The 21280-nt window shown below is 32.9% G+C and overlaps 3 protein-coding genes across 3 annotated transcripts in view; all 3 read right to left on the bottom strand.

Annotated features, from left to right (window-relative positions):
- Positions 1-8605, bottom strand: part of LOC132730058 (zinc finger protein 721-like) — a 29149-nt gene extending 20544 nt beyond the window's left edge. The window contains exons 1-3 of the mRNA XM_060715907.1: positions 8151-8605; positions 3365-3427; positions 2537-2708 (exon numbers count right to left, since the gene is read on the bottom strand). Coding sequence (XP_060571890.1) covers positions 2537-2708; positions 3365-3427; positions 8151-8453 — 538 coding nt within the window. The 5' untranslated portion in view covers positions 8454-8605. The remainder of the gene's footprint in view (positions 1-2536; positions 2709-3364; positions 3428-8150) is intronic.
- A 3438-nt stretch (positions 8606-12043) lies between these two features.
- On the bottom strand, positions 12044-14361 carry LOC132730057 (zinc finger protein 675-like). Its single transcript, XM_060715906.1, has 3 exons — positions 14349-14361; positions 13455-13644; positions 12044-12338 (listed from the first exon to the last, which is right to left on the bottom strand). The coding sequence occupies exons 1-3, from the start codon at positions 14359-14361 to the stop codon at positions 12053-12055; spliced, it is 489 nt and encodes a 162-aa protein (XP_060571889.1). The 3' UTR covers positions 12044-12052.
- A 2678-nt stretch (positions 14362-17039) lies between these two features.
- On the bottom strand, positions 17040-18062 carry LOC132730062 (zinc finger protein 2-like; the record flags this gene model as incomplete). Its single annotated transcript, XM_060715913.1, is given in 1 exon segment — positions 17040-18062. A coding segment is annotated over 1 exon segment (602 nt), but the record flags the coding sequence as incomplete, so codon positions are not given.
- Between the last annotated feature and the right edge of the window lie 3218 nt (positions 18063-21280).

The following is a 21280-nucleotide window of genomic DNA, read 5'->3' as shown; positions in this document are numbered from 1 at the left end:
GAAAAGAATTAGTCCTTCTGACCAAGAGACTATAATATTAGTATCCTAGAAAAACATAAATTAGATCACAATTATTTTCCTTGTCACACAAACATTATAATGCACCATTCAGATTTACACTAATTAGGAAAATAGTCAATATATTTCAAATAATATTCAAATGCATAAACATAATATCGGAGAGGACCCTCAAGCTTCTAAATGAGGAATCTTTCACCACTTAATGTCTATTTGAGTTAACATCATAGAGAAGGGAAGGGCATCAAAACAAAGTAAACAATTATACAGTTATGTCTATTCAAGTTACATATAGACGGAAAAAGAACAGGATGTTTCTTTAAGTCACTGTCAATCTGATAAACTAAGAAAAGAAACTCAACAACTTTTTGAATATTTTGTTAATAATTTACAACTTGAAGAGACATAAACAGATTCATAGTTTAGGAGTGCTTTCAGTTTATTCCTTATCAACTGAAAACATACTGTTACTCTTTTAATGTCTTTTCAAGTTGTAAACTCAAAATAAACTGGAAACATTGTCAAGTCACTCTATTTATGTCTACTCAAGTTGTTAATTCTCAAGAGCAACAGGAGGACCATTTCATTTATGTCTTTTCAGGCAGAAAACCCTCATGAACAACATAATATATTATATATATGCCACCTCAAGTGGCAATCCCTCATGAGTGTTGAAACTATAATCAGCCTTTCATTTATGTCTTTTCAATGTAACCTCTATTGGCAACATAATACCGTATATTATTTCTGCGGGCTTAATATTCTGCGATTTTTGTTAAAATAGGGGTTTTTAAATTTCTGCGTATCTTATTTCTGCAGTGTCATCATTCTTGCATTGATGTTTTTTATTTCTGCTTTTTAATTTAGATATTCTTACAAAATTAACCGATAACTGTACATAGTAATGTAATTATAAAATACTGGTAGTTGACATATTCCGACATAGATATAGGGAAAGGCTTAATTTTCTGTTGTTTTTAAATCTGCGGTGTCGTTTATAATGAACTGCAGAAATAGCAGAAATAAAGTTCCCCCAGAAAAAAGTACTTATACGGTATACCATACATTTATGTCTCTTTAAGTCATAAACTTCTATTGTCAATATTATACCATACATTTATGTCTCTTCAAGTCATAAACCATTATTGACAACGACAAATTCCATATACTTATGTCTCTTCAAGTTGTTAACTTCTATTTCATACAATTATGTCCCTTCACGTCGTAAGAGCCTAGTGCGGCTTCATGGAAGTACAGACTGGCCTGGCCCTATACTAGTGGCAAAGGCTACTTAATACTTTGGGTATTCTAAGTGGGTTAAAATCCACAATTAATCAGAAAATATTTAAATATATTATACACATTCGAGTGCTGATTAGGAGTGAAACGAGTGAAAGAACTACTTTTTGTGGTGTAAGATTCTGGTTGTTATAAGGTTTTCTGCCGTTAAGGAGATTGTGCAACATGATAAATTTATTTTACCTCAATACAGCATACAAGCAAACTTGGTAGGTTAAAACTAGGTTATATGGAAGATTCATGTATAATTAAATTTGCTAAAATAAGGTAAATAAGTACATATATCATTGCAAAATCAAAGTATTGCACTCTACATATACCATTATACTAAATTAAATTTATAATTCTGAGGCAAAAAATAATAAAAAAAATAAAAGAATTTTTGTGAGACAATTTTTTAAATCAGTGAATTAAATTCATATATCAAGAATAAACAATTCATAGAAGTTTTTATATATAAAATTTTGATCTATGATCTAATTATATGTAATATTTATAACTGACTAGAATAAAATATATATACTATATACATGTATATTGATAATCTATGATAATCTCATAATATTTTAAAGACGCTTCCTGGTCATTTTCTTTATCCTGCTTTTGGAATAACAGGTATACATTTAAAGGGACTCCACTGACATTCTTAAACATAATGGGACTGAAAACAATATTTCAAGATTAATGTTCCGTTTGAACATGTTTAAATATATCTAACCAATAACTTGTGTGCAAAATTTCACGAAAAATATGGTTTTCGATTCATTCAGAGTATTTTAATTTTCTTAAATTTCTATTATAGAGGCTCATAGGGAAGACTGGGCTTGCCTAAAGGCTAAACTATGTTGCCTCTTTAAATAAAGTCTTTATTATTATTATTATTATTGCATATCATTCTGTTTTAAGTGCCTCATGCCGCTAGTTTGTCTCTCACTCTATGTATGAAATCCAAATTTTACGATTTTAGGCTTTTAGACCTCAGTGGAGTTCCTTTAATAAAATTTCTAAAAATAACTACATTGTATATATCACTCTCGATGTTTCTTTTGTATAAACGGTTCAGTATCTTGCGGTGTCTTTTTGTGTACAAGAATTAGATGTTCTTTTAAATGATGCTTCAATCTAAAATCTTTCCGGCACAACGTACAGAAGAACATTCTTTCTCCTGTATGAACCGAGTAATGCCGGCTCAAATGTTGGCGTATTGAATACACTTTACCACATATCTCACAAGTATATTCACCAGGAGGCACTTTTTTCCCACTATTTGTCTCAACAAAATGTCTCAGAGCACCTAAGTCATATCCTAGACTGGTACTATGCGATTTCTCAGATTTAATTGATAAATTTGATGCTGTGGAACCAGCCCAAAATCCTGTTGAAGAACTAGTCTGTGGGTTTAAATGACCAAAAGATGGAAGACCAGTCAATTTTTCTGTATGAAAACCAGTCAAATTGGAAGATACATGTGTCCAGTGCGAAATGAGTACACTGCCTTTTTTATTGCCATCAGCGTAACGATTCTCTGCTCCGTTTCCTTCTGAAACACACAAAATTATCAAAAGTTAGACCCTCAAAGAAAATGCAGGTGATCAGTATAGATAACTTAAAACTAAAGAGATCTAATGTTTCCGGTTATATTACTGTGTTTCCGATTGATTATTGAGAGAACATCACCTAATGAAGTGTTGATTACTTTAAAATCAAATTCAAAGATCAAGATACAATTTTAAAATCAGATATGATAATCTCATACCGTTAATTATCAAAACAAGATCCTTAAAACTCTGTGTTTACAATCTGTATATTGCAAAAAGTCTCTCTGTATTTGGAAAATCTTCCTGCCATGTCCTACTATTTATTTCTAAAATGATGGAATGTGTCGGCTGCAAAAAAAGATGTATTCTTCCTAATTTTAACTCGATCTTCCCAATTAAAATAGATAATTGGGGGCAGACTGTCAATTTTTGTCGTTACTTAGCTTTTAGAACTGGAATAAAGTTGTTTGCAAAGGCTGTTGTGCCTTATAATGGAAGGCTTAAATTACCCTGTTTACAACACTCCAAGCAGGTGTGTTTGGCTCTCTTAACTGGTCTATGCTTAAGTTATCCTATATATATATATTATATGGATATTATAAATCAGTATGAGATGGATATTCTGTGTTATATCAAATATATTATTTTTCAGAAGGTTAACTTTAATGACAATAATTAATCTGTTAGAAAAACATGTCTTGTTAATATGTTTTAATCTCTAATCACATGAAATTTCCGACATCTTAAAGCATCTCCTCTCCTAAGAATATTTATCACAGAAATTCCATTATGATAATGATGATGATGTCATAGTACATTTTAGGAGAAAATTTCGCTATATTCATTTTTTAAATGTCATGACAGCTCGAATTTCCTTATTTTTTTTTCCAGATTACTTTTCATGAACTTTACCAAAGTTAATATCTCTAACATCACATTTCGGTTAATGTGAGCGTATATAAATCATCTTTATTTTAAAATTGAAATAGGAATTTTATGTAAGAAAACAAGAGATATTGCATAACCTTCTGGAATTGAAGGTGATTGCCCCATAGCCTTTGCCACCAGAGTAGAGCCAAGTCAGCCTGTACATCCGATTCTGTGCAGGCAGACCCCGCTTTCGTAATACTGTCAATGGCTTATTTTTTTAATTTTGACGTTGAAATCCCTGAAACTTTGCATAGACTGTTCCAAATGCAAAGTAGCTTTTTGATATTGTCAACGAAATTCCTTAAAACATTGAATAGAATGTTCCAAAAACTAAGCAGGGAAATTCTATTGGAATTTTTTAGCAGGTTGGCAGTTAAAGACAACATGTAGACAACCCCAGATAGCAAAAACAAATTAAACAATCTTTAATGTTTTTAATGACTAACATGAGTGAAAAACAAAACCTTACTTGTTCCATGTATAATTTTATTTTCACCAAAAATTTAACATTATATATATCACATTTGACTTTTTATATAGTTAATTTAGCCATTGTGTGAATGACTGTCAACAATACTGAACAATAATTCAATCCTTAACCTGCTAGAAATTGCTGAAATGTTATCAGCCTTGACCACCAGTATAGAGCCAGGCCAGCTTACAAACCCCCAAAGTCTGACCTGAGACTCTATACTGTTGGCAGCTCAAGTCTTGAAATCCCATAAACTTTGAATGGACTGTTCCAAATTCAAAGCAGGCAAGAATTTGTACACAAATTAAGCAGTTTAACAATGTTACATATTCAGCAGTATACAAGTTTCAAAAAATTTAGCACTTTAATCTTGCTAAAATATGAACATCTAAATCAAAATGCACCACAGGTAAAAAATACTTTGATAATAATATGTCAAACAAACACTGCTAGTTTATACAGATTTTTTTCCAGTTTGATTTCGACGTTAAGTCTTCTTAAAAAGAAATTGATGTTTAAAATAACAAATGATGCAATGTCCGTTTAACTATACGCTAAACAGAATGTGACGTGAACGCGGAAATAAAAACTTTGTGAATATAATTTTTTTTCCCTAAAGGAAACAAGTTCAACGGCTTGTCCCATACAGGGATTAAACCCACACAGCCAACAATCTAGTGTGATGTATTAACCTGACTAAGCAACTCAGCCGCAATACCAACAGGTACAGTTAAGGTCTTACGGGTTACTTTCAAGCTTTACTGGTGGAGAAAACGTCAGAACTTCCTCTCAGAATTATTTCAGCCATGAGTGAAACAATTTCTTTAACTCACATGGTATAGCCTTTTCTCATGAAAAAAAGGCCATTTCAAGTACAGTCATGATGGACAAATGGTAATTTGTAAGGTTTTAACATTATAGCAGTGGTTCTACATGGGTTAAGTCACCAACAATCAGTAACATACAAATTTACACAGTTTTACAAGGTCAATCTAATACCAAAACATGACTACAAAAAAAAAATTTACCCACAAGGAAACACAAGGAAAAACAATGATCTTCAAAAATAATGCAAAACATATTTAGTAAAATTGAAAGTATGCAACGGGCACTTAAGAGTCTTTTGTAATGCCATGTTAATTAACATTTTCACTTAGCACCAGACAAGGGCATGAAAGTCACAAAGTTTGCACACAAACATCGGCGACACCCAGTGCGTTATTCATATATTTTGTTAAAAAATATTTTTATTATTTTAAATAATAGCCACAAGTAAACATAAACACCAAAAACGAATACTAATCATATAGCATCAAAACAGAAAATAGCAATATTCATATCATAAATCTTATATTTAGCATGGAGTTTTCAATGTATTTTATGCCAAAACCTTTACTCTGACTCAAGATAATCATTTTTTTATTTTTTAAAATACTTGCATAAATATGCAACAACAATTTGCTTTCAGCAAGAAATTTTAAGTTTAACAACAATATTATGAAAACATTCTTTATGTCAACTTAATGTAAGGGAGTGAACTGTGTGTTTGCCTCCAACAAGGGAGACAATAAAAGGAACTGAATACTCTTCAAATAGGAAGTAATACTAAATCATGTATGTACAGAGGACAACAAAGTCACTGCTGCCGTTATGACAGTTAAACTGTTAATGCTGTTTATGACTGCAGTATTTGAATTAAATTGAAGCAATGTGTTAAATTTCACACATTATTTATAAATATATCAAATGTATGGAATAAAAACACTAAACAATCAACAAGAACAAAACAATTTATCACAACAAGAGGGCCATGATGGCCCTGAAGTCGCTCACCTGTATATTGGCCCCCCCGGAGCAGGGCCAGTTTAAACCCCAGGGCTTTTATTTGAACAAACTTGGTAGACACTTATTAGAAGATGTTTCATGCTAAACATCTAAGGTCTAGCTCGTTGGGTTTTTTAAAAGAAGATTTTTAAAGTTTTTTCTTTACACATATATCTAAAAACAATGACACCCCTGGGGCAGGGCCAGTTTTGACCCCAGGGCTTTTATTTGAACAATATTTGTTGACACTCGCTAGAATATGTTTCATGCTAAATATCTAAACTCTAGCTATTCGGGTTTTTTCCATGAAGATTTTTAAGTTTTTGCTACATACATATAGGGAAAATTAATGACCCCCTGGGGCGGGGCCAATTTTGACCCCAGGGCTTTTATTTGAACAAACTTGGTAGACACTCACTAGAAGATGTTTCATGCCAAATATCTTAGCTCTAGCTCTTTGGGTTTTTTAGAAGAAGACATTTAAAGTTTTTCTTTTGGTTGCCATGGCAACCAGAGTTCTGCATGGAATTAAATTCTTTGAACAATTTTCAAAGGTGACCACCAAAGGAACATTCCTGTGAAGTTTGGATGAAATTGGCTTGGTGGTTTATGAGGAGATGTCATTTAAAGTAAAAGTTTACGGACGCCGGACGGACGGACGCCGGACGAAAAGTGATCACAAAAGCTCACCCTGTCACAAAGTGACAGGTGAGCTAAAAAAGCACACTCGAGTAATTTTCCTGTGATTTTAATTACACCTTCTGTAAAAATCTTAACAAAACTGACAGAATTCCTTTTCCTATGAATACCGGGTTACACACTAGGTTATTGATATGCCATGACATTAAAGTATGAATTTAATTCAAATAATACAAATAATGCCGACAGTATAATAGTTTGAATCAATTGGAACATAGGTATATTACCAGTTGAAATTGACAGTGTTTTCATTAAAATTCATCACTTACATGACATTGTATAGTAAATGATAATTGGGAATGTATCCATAGGGCCAGATGCCCTAACATTCCACTGTTTTGACAGCCAATAGACAGACAGGATGAGACAGACACAGACAGGCAGATGGACAAGGGAAAATTGTGAAACAAAAACACACAATGGTTATAATAAATTGATAAGAAGCGATGTCAAGTGAACAGTGTAGAGTTTCGGTCAGATAGCATAGAATCTGATGTGCAAGGTTGGTTGGCCAGTCGGTTAAAATTTATACAGATAGACACTGACAGCTCTGAAGTTACAGCATTGAAAGTTAAGGAAAATAAACAAGCTGAAGACTCCTTAGATACAGCACTGTAGATTAAAGATTATAAACAAGTTAGATAACTGAATACACAAAGCTCACAGATTTCTAACACCTGTACCATGTCATGTATAAACATATAAACATTGTAACAATGTAACATATAAATGACAATTTTTCAACAAAATACAGTCACTTTCACCTGGAAGCACTTGATCCTCTTTTCATCTATAACATACATGCATACAAGACAAATACATTAACATCGTGAAAGACAATTTCAATTTGAATACTTTAGGTGAAAGACATAAGTAACAAGGTATTTGATCCATCAATTTTCACTAAGCTTGACCATTTTAACTAAATACCGGTAATATAATAACCAGCTCAGTAGACTTATTAATAACTCCAGAATTAAGAACATCTTGGGTTTTCCCTAGCAAATTCGGGAAATTACTTTTACAGCTACAACCCCCACAGCATGTTGACTAATCTTTAGTGAATTGTGCATCCTGAACCTAGCTATGACTGTAAATTGTATTGTTTGTTTGTACCAGGAGATTAGCTTGGAAAAACCCACATTTGCCGGTTCCGGATAATAATAATTATATTCTTTCTTCACAGAAAACTTGAATTTCTTCTTAAAACCTTAATAAATATACTCTTTATTAAACTACGTTAAAAGTTAAACGAACACTTACATATTTTTAAGTCAAAGCTATCGGTGTACCAATTATCTTAAATTATCTATACATAGCTTCATACACTAAGCTAACAATGTGGACAAAATATCATCAACTATCTATACAGCAGGGTCCATATGTCTCACTACATGTAACTTTAAATGAGTACTCTGTGTGAACGATTTTTCACAATACTGACATTGGAATGGCCTCTCCCCTGTATGAATACGCACATGCCTCTTTAAATCACCCTTATACGTAAACTTTTTCAAACAATATTTACAACCAAACGGACGGAAAGAATCGTCAGTCTTGTATCCATGTTGCAACCAACTGTCCGTGTTATCATAGTTTGGTCTATTAGATATTTTAGCAAGTTCTGCAAATTGAGGAAAGTCAGCTTTAGGTGCGCGTCTGAGGTCCTTCATTGTGCCAGAAGCATCTGACGACGCTGGGCGCTTGAAAATCGGTGTCAACGTACGTTGTATGATCTTGTTGTTGTTGTTTGAAAATTCCTCGTCTAACCTGTGCTGACCGATTGTATAATCTGAAATTTAAAGAAAAATGCCATTACAAATTATCTACCGTCTAACGTATATACGGATTATCTTATACTACGGTTAGTATTATAAGTTCATACGCACTTCAAATCCAGTTAACACTATGTTTAGAATAATATGATTACATACCTATCTGTATACAAACTGTTTATAACCCTCGCCATACAAGTGAAAAAAATTGAATGAAGATGATGATGAATGTCGCCGTTGAACTCACTTCATTCAGTGCCGTCAACAGCGACAATGAGTATAATGACATATTAATATTTGCAGACCTTCAAAATGTTTTTTAAACTGAACAATCACATACTATGACTTCATCTTACAAAAGCTATGGATTTGTTTTTATCAAGTAATTGCTCATGAAGAGATCATGAAAAAGTAAAAAAAATTTGCTGATGTCTGCAACATCTCAAATCGTTTCGCAACGGGAAAATAGGAAAAAGTTTACATTGAACAGAGAAAATTTTGCTAGTTTATGTAACACTGTAATATGCGTAGTATCATTATCATTTCAAAAACTTGTTGGAAAGTTGGGTTGAATTTCAGCCCCCAAACAAATAACTGTGTCTATTATAGTTTTAACAGGGAGATCCTTAATCTTTTTTATTAATCTTTTTCCATTTATATCTATTTCATAAACACCTTCAGTTTTATCTTATTATATAACAAATGTCTTTTACAACCTAGTCCAGCAGGTAGGCAAGGAGACATACTTCCCCCTATATTGTTTACTAGTTATGACAATTAGTACTCGGGACAACACAAATTTTTCTGATTCTATTATTTTCCATATTATTTTCAAGTATTTACGTGATCAATAAACTCACCTTTTTTCAGCTACTTTTCTTCATTCAGTCTTCAAAACAAAAGGCTAAAATGCAACTTCATCATAGAACCAGAAAAAAAATCAATTACAAAAAACTATCAATTGCATTTAAGTCAAAAACAAATTTCTTCTCGCAAAAACTAAATAGGAAACTAAACTTAAAGTGGTACCTTTTTCTTAAAAGAAAATTCTTCAAATTTTTAAATTTTTATTCTAGACATGCAACAATTTGAACAATTATGAATAAAAAATAAGGTAACATTAAGTTTGTAAAAAGCTAAAGAAGCATTCAAATAACTTTAACCCTTGAATTAAAAGACTTTGAAGTTTTATTATATTATAAGTTAACAGAAATGTAATGGCCGATGAACATAATTTACAACCCCAGTGCTTTAAGAATCATGAAAGTTAATCACTTCTGGGAAATGCATTACACTTTTTGAAATCTTCTGTTTCCTACATGATGGGTTATATATGTCAAGCCAGCTCAATTATTCATACAATATTTCAGGCACTAGAAGCTTAAGAGTATTAAAGAACAACAGACCTTTTAACAACAGACCTTCTGTTCACAACAGAACTTTTGTTAAAAACAGACCTTCCATTCCATAACAACAGAACTTTCATAACATCAGACCTTCTGTTAACAACAGACCTTTCGCTAACAAAAGACCTTAACAACAAGCCTTCAACAAGAGATTTTCCATTAACAACAGACGTTCCATTAATAACAGACCCTACTTAACAACAGACTTTACATATCCGCAGATTTCCTTATATATATAGTCAGCTAGATCAATGGCTTTCATTCTTGAAGGAATCCACATTTGATTGTTATTCAAATATATAGTAGTTTTTTTAAAAGGCAATTTATGTGCTTTAATGATTCTCACACAGCCATGAAGGCATCAATCAAATTAATAATTATTAATCCTTTTTAAACAGCTTTGCAGAACTTATTGCATCAAGTTGTTAAATGGCCTAGAAGTAAAACAAAATCACCACTTATTTGACAGTTTTATTAAGATTTCTACATTTTACGCTCGCCAATTGTTACTTTAACACTAATTTTGTACTTATAATATGCCCTGACAGTCCAGGTCTAAGTGTTTAACCTATAAAAATAACTAGAAATGTGTCATCATGCCACGGATGCCCCCGCATGCAGCCAAAATTTCAGATGTTATAATATTTAGTTCCAAATTTGTTTGCACAAATTATTTTTTTCATTTTAAGTTCAAAGCCCTTAAAACTTTTCAATGTTAACACAAACCATTTCCATACAATGTTCAAGGCACTGAAATTATTCAGTCTTAACCTTTTGAAAATATCATATTTCATATTTATAGCCAAAATAATGGCTACATACATTTCCACAAAAGTATGAGTGCTGAAACTGAAAGTTCAAAATTTTTCCAACATTCAAGAAAGATAAGTTTGTCCAAAATCATTGAACCACAACCAAATTCAAACTTAAACTGCTTATTCCTCAGATGTATCTATATTATTTTCAAAGTGAATGGGACATAACTCTGCCAAAAATCATTGAACCATGACAAAATTCGAACTTGACCTGTATTTTATCATGACGTATCCATATGTCAAGTTTGAGTTGAATGTGTTGTACCGTTGGGGAGATAATGAACAGAAACTGAAAATTTCATATTATTTTCAAAGTAAAAGGGGCATAACTCTGCCAAAAATCATCGAACCATGACCAAATTCTAACTTGACCTGTATTTTATCATGACGTATCCATATGTCAAATTTGAGTTGAATGTGTTGTACCGTTGGGGAGATAATGAACAGAAACTGAAAATTTCATATTATTTTCAAAGTAAAAGGGGCATAACTCTGCCAAAAATCATCGAACCATGACCAAATTCAAACTTGGCCTGTATTTTATCATGACATATCCATATGTCAAGTTTGAGTTGAATGTATTGTACCGTTGGGGAGATAATGAGCGGAAACTGAAAATTTCATATTATTTTCAAAGTAAAAGGGGCATAACTCTGCCAAAAATCATTGGACCATGACCAAATTCGAACTTGACCTGTATTTTCTCATGACATATCCATATGTCAAATTTGAGTTGAATGTGTGCAACCGTTACTAAGATAATGAACGGAAACTGATGATGACGGAATGACAGAATGACGGAAGGACGGAACAGGGTAACACTATATGCCCCGGCCATTACATGGCGGGGGCATAAAAACTCATACACACACTTATATCTGGATTAACCAGTTCTTTATTTATAAAGTATAAACTAACTAATAATTGATACCACAGAAATTTAAAATAATTACAATACAATTTTCTACACATTTGTGCCAGTAAGGCCTATGCCTACAGGGCAGACTAGTTCTAAAATTCCTAACATATGAAAATGACACCAACATAATTCAATCAAACAAAACATAACACTTTTCTTCACATTTGTTCGATGCCTGGATAGACCAGACTAGTTCTCAAGTTCTTAACCTATGAAAATAAGACAAAAGATATTCAATCAATTAAAACACAACACATTTTCTTAATATTTGTACTTGTGTCTGGATAGACCAGACTAGTTCTCAAATTCTTAACCTATGAAAATGAGGCAAAAGATATTTTACAAAAGATATTTTAATCAAACAAAACACAACACTTTTTCTTCACATTTGTACTTGTGCCTGGATAAACCAGACCTGTATCTGAACAATTTTCCACAGCCACACCGATGTGTTTTCACACCCTGATGAGTATCCATATGGTCTTTTAGGTCTTCAATGCTTTTGTATAGTCTTTTGCATTCATTGCATTTGTACTTTGGTGGCTCGTGAACCCGATGATGTTTTTTCAAGTCACCTTTTGTTGCAGATGTGTAATCACAGAGCTCGCATTTTTCAGATTTTTCCTCTTTGTGAACGGAACATCTGTAATGTAAATGAAGTGTCTAAAGCATCTAAAAAATGTAAAATACAGAAAACAACAAGAATTTGTAACAGAGTTATCAACGTACACCGCCAGGAAAGTTTTACATGAAGCAAACAGCAGTATTTTTTCAAAACTAGACTTCCAGTGGAAAATCTTGATAAAGCTAGTTCTGCACACACAATAATAGACTCATTTTAGAAATATAATGAAATAACTGTGTCAACAGAAATAGATTTGTGCAGCTTTATTCACTTAACTTAAGTACATAAAGGGAGATAGTTTTGACCACCATTAATGTGGTGAGCATCTATACCAAATTATTTTGAAATCCCTTGATAGATCGCAAAGTAATGGACCAGACACAAAATATACACTCCATCAGTTGACATCTGGTCTCAAAATTTGACCTTGACCTTGGAGGTTGGGGTGTTTGTGCAACACATTTCTTTCAAATATTATCAAAATGTTGCCAAGTTTTTAACAAAATACCTCTATGGCTGAATAAGTTATAATGTACCAGAAACAAAATCTACCCTCTCATCAGATAATTTCTAAGTGTGACTTTGATCTTGGAGGAAGGGGTCTGTGTTTACAAGACACACTTTTCTTTGTGCCAAGTTATTTCAAAATGGCTTGATCAAAAAAGTTATGGACCAACAAAAAACATACCCTCCATCAAACAATGTTGACATGGGTTCTACAAGTATGACTTTTAAACCTTGGAGGTAGGGGTCTGGGATATATCATTTTTGACCCCAACAGCATGATTTACAGAAGTCCACTAGGAATGCTACAAGGAAAATAGCTGTAAAGCATTTTAGTATTTGATGATTTTTGCTATTATTATCCTATACAAGTAATGTTTGAATAATCTTAATAAGGGATAATCTAATAACAATGCTGTTTTTCTATCTTGACTCATATTTTTCATCATGTTTGAAAAAGGTCATTTTGGTATTATTGAATTATAGGCCACACATCATTGATCAATACTGACCACCACATTTGTCCTCATATTAATCAAATAATGAATGAAATAGTATTTTAGCAATTTTTCAATTTAAGTCATTTCTATTACTCTATTTGTCTATTGGTTTATTTAATTTTTTTAATACCTGTGTCGTTTCAAATTCGTTCTGCTGAAAAATGACTTTCCGCAGCATTTGTATGGTGCTGTGTCAAGGTGGACGCCTCTTATATGGTCGTGTAAACCGGACCTGGACTGGAATGTTCTTCCGCACCTTTCACAAACACACTCCTTCTTATTGTCCGTATCTGAAATACAATATTTGTTGTTTTGTTTTGCTGTGTTTTAAATATCCGTCACACTGAAAATTAATGTATGAAAGGTCAAATGGTAAAGGTTAACTTATGAACTTATGAAAGTCAAATAGGAACATTCCAGTTGTTCTTGTGAAAGACAGATTGTAGATTCACATGTATTACTTCAGACACCAGCAAGAAGAATGGTAGGAGTACCAACCTAATATGAGCAAGCAGGGCCAACACTGGTACTACCATGTTCTGAATTATGTTCTAATGGCAAACCATGATCAGACAGCATGGGTGTACACCTGATCTTGGTCTGCACCAGACTGCACTGGTCTGCACCAGTCGCATGGGTAAATTTAAGCTGCCACCAGCAGACTAAAGGTTAAACATTTTAGAATTACTATCTTCTTCGATTACAAATTGGACATCTATTCAGCACTAAATTATAAACAAACCTGATAACTTTATTTAAAAGTGTACAAGCAGCTCTGCATGTTGACGTACTTGAAAATACTACAGAATGAGATTACATGTATTTAGTTAAATATATCCAATTTATTGAGGAAATTATAAGGGTAATAAAAATTAAAATAAAGAAAGTCTGTCAAATTACCTGAAAATTTTCATCGAGTTATATGAATCACAACATCAAATTATCTGCTCAAAATATACAACGAAGGACATGAAATTCGAATTGCTGATATCAAAAGTATACGCTTTTTACAAAGTTAGCAAACCAAACTCTAACATTGTTCTCATCAAATTAGTTTAAAGGTAGATTATCACTCTTATTCTAAAACCAATAGTATTTGTATAGGCCCAGGACCTTTTAAAAAGGCCCTTGCCATGCATAAATTGGAAAAAAAATCTTTGGCATTTAAAGAAATTAATTTTTTGAAGTTAACAAACTACTTTTTTATCCTATACTCTGTGAGTCATGTCTTTGAAGCTGAAACAGTTTGATTTTAGGATTGCTGTATGGACTTCCTTTTTTAATTGGGTGCGGGGGGGGGGGGGGGGAAACAAGGGGGAGAGGTAATTTTGGAATGAGACCTTATATAATGACCTCTGGTGATAGGGTGAGCTTTTTGCCAACATTATTATACTAAGGAATACGAATTTTTGATAAACATTGTATATATTTAATTAAATAATACCTACCTAGAACAAATATACCAATTACAATCATTAACCCTCAATTAATTTAAATTACTGACCCTAAAGAATATAATATGTGAGTATACATATTGGTAAATCCTCAAAAGACGTCACAGTGGAAAAATACTCAGTCACATGTCACAAATGTACCAAAAACAGGTATTACGAAAAACTTAAAACGAAAAGCAGTGGAGATTGGATTTGGCATAATTACAATTTATTATCCAAAATATGTAGATATTTACCAATTAATTAGGGATATATTTCTTCAAAAGGACCGTTAGAATAAGCTTATCAATTCAAATTTTTGCAACCTGTAATACCTTAATAAATTTTTTCTGGGTATCATAAAAGTAATGTCATAAATATAAACTAGGTGAGTACCTAATTTTGTTCTCTCATTTGATGTAATATTCTATAACTGTCAATTATCAGAGATTTAGTATTTTACTTGGATCTCAGAAAACTTGATTTGCAAAGAAAACTGTCTAATCAATACCATCAAGAAGATTTAATCTTGTCCTTTTTCTCTTAAAGGAACATAACTCTTTAATTAGAAGTAATATTATGTTGGATTATAATCATGTTGAATTTGCATTAGTAAGACTTAAATCCACCCCCACACCCCCAATAAATTTGAAGAATGGAACTGTCCAGCTTTGAATTTGGACTTGTCCATTGTTCATTTTAGGAAATTCAATATCAAAATACAGATTTCAGTGCAATCCTAGTCAGACAGCATACTGACTGCGACACTTATGCACTAAACTGGTGACATAATTATCACATATATTTTTTATCACAGTTTTACTTCATTAAGCACCAGAATAAACCACTTCACATCAATCAACACTGAATTATCTTTCTTCCAATCTTAATCCGTATGTGTTATATTTTCTGTCACAACATTAACTTAACATATGAGCCGCGTCACAACAAAACCAACATAGTGTGTTTGCGACCAGCATGGAACCAGACCAGCCTGGGCGAATGGATCCATGCTGTTCGCTATCAGTTTCTTTACTTGTAATAACATTGGTATTAGCGAACAGCATGAATCCTAAACAGACTGCGCAGAGCGCAGGCCGGTCTGGATCCAGGCTGGTCTCAAAGACACTATGTTGGTTTTGTCGTGAATCTCTTGTGATGCGGCACATATTTCCATTAAGGTCATCAGGCTAAACATAACTAAAGGGAATGAACCCACTGCCATACATTTAAAAGTAAAATCAATTACGTCCCTTTATGTTTGAACATTTTTTTAAAATTCTATTCTAATTAAAGAACACACTAAACAATCCTAACACTATTAAGCTATCATTGATTCAATCCAAAGCATACTGACACAATACACAAATATTGGTGAAACACTGATAATTGATAATTACTTCATATTTCTTGTATTTAATTCACTTTAAAACCTGTTAATATGATTAAAGTAAAATACTTGTTCTGTTCATAAAAATACGTTGTGTCCTGTTTATAAATGTCCCTTGCATTATTTTTCTGACAATTTTTTGTCATCACTTATATAAAATATATCCATTTACTTTTCTTATATTTCCGTGCATATCCAGTAACGCCGGAATGTGAAAATAACGCAGGATTTCTGCAAAAAGTAATGTTGAATTGTGCAATACATAACAGGCACCTTGCAGAATTTACAACGCATTAAGTAAACTGGTCTTCAACCAAACTGAAAAAGTGGAATAGCCCCAAACGGCTGAGAAGACATTATACTTAATCCCTTATTAGGATTATTTCCACGAAATTGCTTACTTTTTAAGATCATTCACGAAAATGATGGCTTCGCCACTATTTTTAGTGTGATTTTGAATTTTTGTCAGCTTATATAAGTACAAGAATGAATATTATACCATATAATTTGGTTTTCGGTAGGCAAGTGACGTTTGCTAAACTTCTTGTGAGAATATTGAAAATAAGCTGATAAAATGTCATTCAGGCATTTTTATGAGGTATCGCCCATGTACGTGAATTAAGTGCTCTGCTGTTAAACGCCGGAAAATGAGATTTTTTTTCATATATGGTACTGAAGTATTTCACAGGTTTAACGCCTTTTACCAGCAAATACAAGCAATTTTTGTGACCTACATATATTGTAGTCAATTTATTTGTGGGCCTTATAGATAAAAGTTAAAAATGTACCAGTTCTTTGTTGTTAAAATCATAATTTAATCATAAAAATTAATATACTGAAAAAAACATTCAATATCCACAGTTTTTTTATTTACATTTATTTTATTTGTTGAACATGCAGATCTATAAATATCTCTACACTCATTTATTAACAAGTAATATAGTCTGTTCCAGATTAGAACTTATGTATTGAAGTTACCTCCCTTAGTAAGAGATACGCCATTTGTTGTCGCATCCAATGGAATAAAAAAAAATGTAAATATCCTACAATAATGAGTAAACAAGCAGAATTCATCAGTCGTCTGGAAGAGACTTGAAACATCAAGATAAAGTATTCCAAACAGGTTGAAACATCAAATTCCAGTTATTATATGAAGATTATGTCACATATTTTTATGTCACATTTACAAGCATTTTAACTAAATTTCAATACACTTTTTTCTTTCTTTTAAATACAATGTACAAAAAAATATTAACAAGAAACAGAACTGGTGGTTTTGTTTGTGGCCATCATATTGTAGCTTGGCATATCAGTCAGTCTGTCTTTAAACATTTCCTTTTATGTTCAAGCAAAGATTTTCTATGTTGAAAAGGAGCCCCACACATTGGGCATGAATATCTTTGTGATCCATGAGTATAGTTCATATGTTCTTTCAAATATCTCTGCTCAAAGAAAGATTTATTACACAAATTACATCTATGTATCTTTTCTCGTACTGGATTGCTGCACAGTTTTTTGTGTTCTTGTATATAAGACCTTTTGAACAATTTATGACACAAATCACACTCTTCGTTTTCCATATGTGACAGTGTATGCTTGTTTAAGCTTGATTTAGATGAGTACACTTTATGGCAAATATTGCAGGTAAATGTGATACCATCATGAATGGAATGTATATGTTTCTGTAAGGTGTCTCTCTGATTGAAGGAATTTCCACATATGTCACAAACATACTTGGTTTCAATACTATGGCACTGCTTATGGCGCAATAATTCGCTCTTCCTGAAGAATTGTTTGCCACACTCGACGCAATACTCTGTTTTGGGACCATGCCGCACTTCATGCTGTCGTCTAGAGGGTGCAGTTTTGAATTTTTTATCACAAACTCTGCATGGGTATTTAGAGGGGTTTTCAGCTGAAACACAAAAACAACAGAATGTAAGTTAAATGACAATAATTACAGAATCTGTTTAACAAAATATTAACTGCATTAATGAATATTTTAAGAATAACAAAAATTCTGTTCACAAAGTAGGTAGATGAATTTATAAGTAACACTTCTCTAATGAGTACTGTTTCAAGATTACAAATAAAATCATAATAAATTAAAAATAAGGAGGACCTCTGGGATATTTGGTCCTCTATTGAGATAGTTGGCGCGATAGCTCAGTTGGTTAGACCACTGGCTGTCACTCCTGAGGTCCCCGGTTCGATCCCGGGTATCACCCTTGGGATATTTCAGAGACACTTTCAGTGTTTCCCACCTAAGTAGATGTGTACTGGTAAGAAATCCAGGTAAACCTCACATGTACCAGTGCTATATACTGGGCATGTAAAAGAACCAAGGGGTCTATTCAATATGAGTTAGGGACTGGTTCCTGGATTCCCTTGTATCTCATAGCTTTATCTGAAGTGACTAGTCTATAGTCATGTCTACATCCCCACGAGGGATTTTTATACAAGGGAACAACAGTGAGAACTGTCAGAGTGGGATGGGGGTCGGGGACTGGTAAGAAGCCGGTTGAGGACTGGTAAGAAGCAGAATAGTCTGTCATTCATTTAATCATGAAGCAAAGGTCAACCATGTTCTGTACATAGAGTCTCAAAGTTTACTGAGAAATATATTGGTGAGCACATTTGAGGAAGCTATCTAACTAGCTTACAGAATGTTTGTAGTTTTACTCAGGTGCCCATTAATTCATGCCTCAATAATGCACCAGTAAAGCTTCAAATTTAAGTCTCCATATGTTCTTTAATGATCAACTTAAAGTCAATTGTTCAAACCCTGTTCACTGAGCAAGAAATTTTCATTCATGATGCTTCTTACTCACTGTTATGGTTCGAGAGTGTCTATATTTTCCACCCAATCAATCTAAAATAAATTCTGTATAAATTGAATTAAAGTTTCCCCACAAAAATAAAATTGAAAAGTGCTTATAATCACCGATTTATGGCGTGAAACCTGTGTAATAATTCAGTACTATATATGAAAACACATCCCATTTTCCGTCGTTACCGAGAATTCACATACATCGGCGTTACCCAATCACATTTTATCAGCTTTTTCAATATTTTATGTCACAAGAAGTTTAGCAAATGTCAACTGCCTACCGAAAACCGAAATTACTATGGTATAATATGCATTGTTGTACTTATAAGCTGAGTTGACAAAAAGTCAAAATCGCACTTAAAACAGTGGCAAAGCCATCATTTTCACAAATTATCTTGGAAAGTAAGCAATTTCATGGAAATAATCCTAATGAGGGATAAAGTAAAATGCCTTCACAACCATATGCGGCTATTCCACTTTTTCAGTTTGGTTAAATAAAAAATATATTGACCAGTTTACTCAACGCATTGTAAATTCTGCAAGTTGTCCGCCATTTATCGCACAATTCTGCGTTACTTTTTGCACGAATCCTGCGTTTTTTTTCACATTCCGGTGTTACTGGATATACACAGGGAATAATAAAAGTATTAAACAAGTGAATAATATGTTTATTTATTATTAATTGATGTGTAACTTATGATAAGGTTTTGTAACATGTTTATGTTGTATATGATAATGTATTAGTTTATAGGGAATTTATTTCAGTTTGCGTTTGTTTCATTTTACGCCTTTTTCCAACAGTATTTCAGTCATATAGGCGGGTAGTTTCCTAACCATCGTTCCTGGAGAGTTACACCAGTACTAGACTACCTTCCTGCCCGCTAAACTACCAAAGCATCTCCCGGGGATCGGACCCACGCCAGAGAGGTGACTGGATTAGAAGTCATCTACTCTAACCCCTCGACCATGGAGGCGGTTCAGTTAGATTGTGTAAAATGTACTTGTCTTATTATATGACAAAAATAATATGTCTTGATCATGTTGATTGTTGTATAATTTTGCAAATATTTTCATTTATTTTAACTTCTTAATAACTCATTTATTATTAAATTTCAGAATAAAATCAGCATTTAATTGAATGACAACATAGTTCAGTTAAATATCAGACAATTGATAGTTTTAACAAATATCTCTTTTTTTCAATCAGATAACAGACCATGTATCAACACTCCTCTTCATTAAGTTGGGCATCTCTTTACTGCTGCATGGCGTTTCATATTTTCTTGTCCCTGTCGGAGAAAAAAACAAAAACAGGTAAATATTTCTATTGTAAGAATGGGCACAAAAAACATAATTCTTTTGTTTAAAAAAATTAATCATGAGTGTTATGACAGCACTGTTGAGCTCATACTGTGATACATTAAATACATGTTAACTATGTGCTTTTCTGTTTTGGATTTTTGGCTGCAAATGCAAAAGACAAACTAACTTTTAAATTATTTTGTTTGTTTTATTCTTTTGGTTGAGTTTTCACCTCGCACCAGCAATATAAATGTTGTATTGCGACTTTCCAGCTTTTCTGGTGGAGGAAGACCACAGGTGCTCCTCCGTGCATTATTTTCGGCTCGAACTGGCTCCTGAGTAGAACCACCAACATTCTGTAAGCTACCTAGTTACTAATTACCTACTGAGAATGTCATAGTCAATAAAACATAGAAGGTCTACACTTACTTGCAACAATAACTGTGAGGTACCATTTCCCTTTAATTCTTTGTTCAGCTGGTTGTCCTGGAATAACAACCCCTTTACACTGCTGTTTCATTTAGAGTGTACTGTTCTTTTAACCACTACACCGATACTTTTGTCGTCAACATTTTCAAATTTACCGCTTGAACAACATGCTCTTTTCATATTACTGTGACCCAGATACGTTGATATAAATAGAAATTCAGGTCAGACTGTACGTGATACTTTCACATCGCGAAAAAAGTAGTTACCTGTTATGTAGGTCGATAAAACGGCATGGCAGAAACTGTGAAGTTTTTTATCTTTTATTTCTGATTGTGACACTAATAATTATGCTTAAACTTTAATAAAAACTTTTTCAAAATTATTTACTTTCAAAATTATTTACAACATTTTTTACAATATATGATTCCACCAGTATACATTAAGTTGACCTTCGTCACATGCCACTTGAAACATTGAGGTTACAAGGGCAAATGGCAAAAAAATTCAAAACATCAGGGAGAATTTTACTAGCCCTTCTTCAAGAATTCAGAGGACCAAATTGCTGTTCAAAA

Source organism: Ruditapes philippinarum, unplaced genomic scaffold (assembly GCF_026571515.1).
Source record: "Ruditapes philippinarum isolate M1 unplaced genomic scaffold, ASM2657151v2 ctg1352_1_1_1_1, whole genome shotgun sequence".
NCBI classification, from domain to species: domain Eukaryota; kingdom Metazoa; phylum Mollusca; class Bivalvia; order Venerida; family Veneridae; genus Ruditapes; species Ruditapes philippinarum.
The sequence above is the reverse complement of the archived record's forward strand: the minus strand, read 5'-3'. Positions and strand labels throughout refer to the sequence as shown.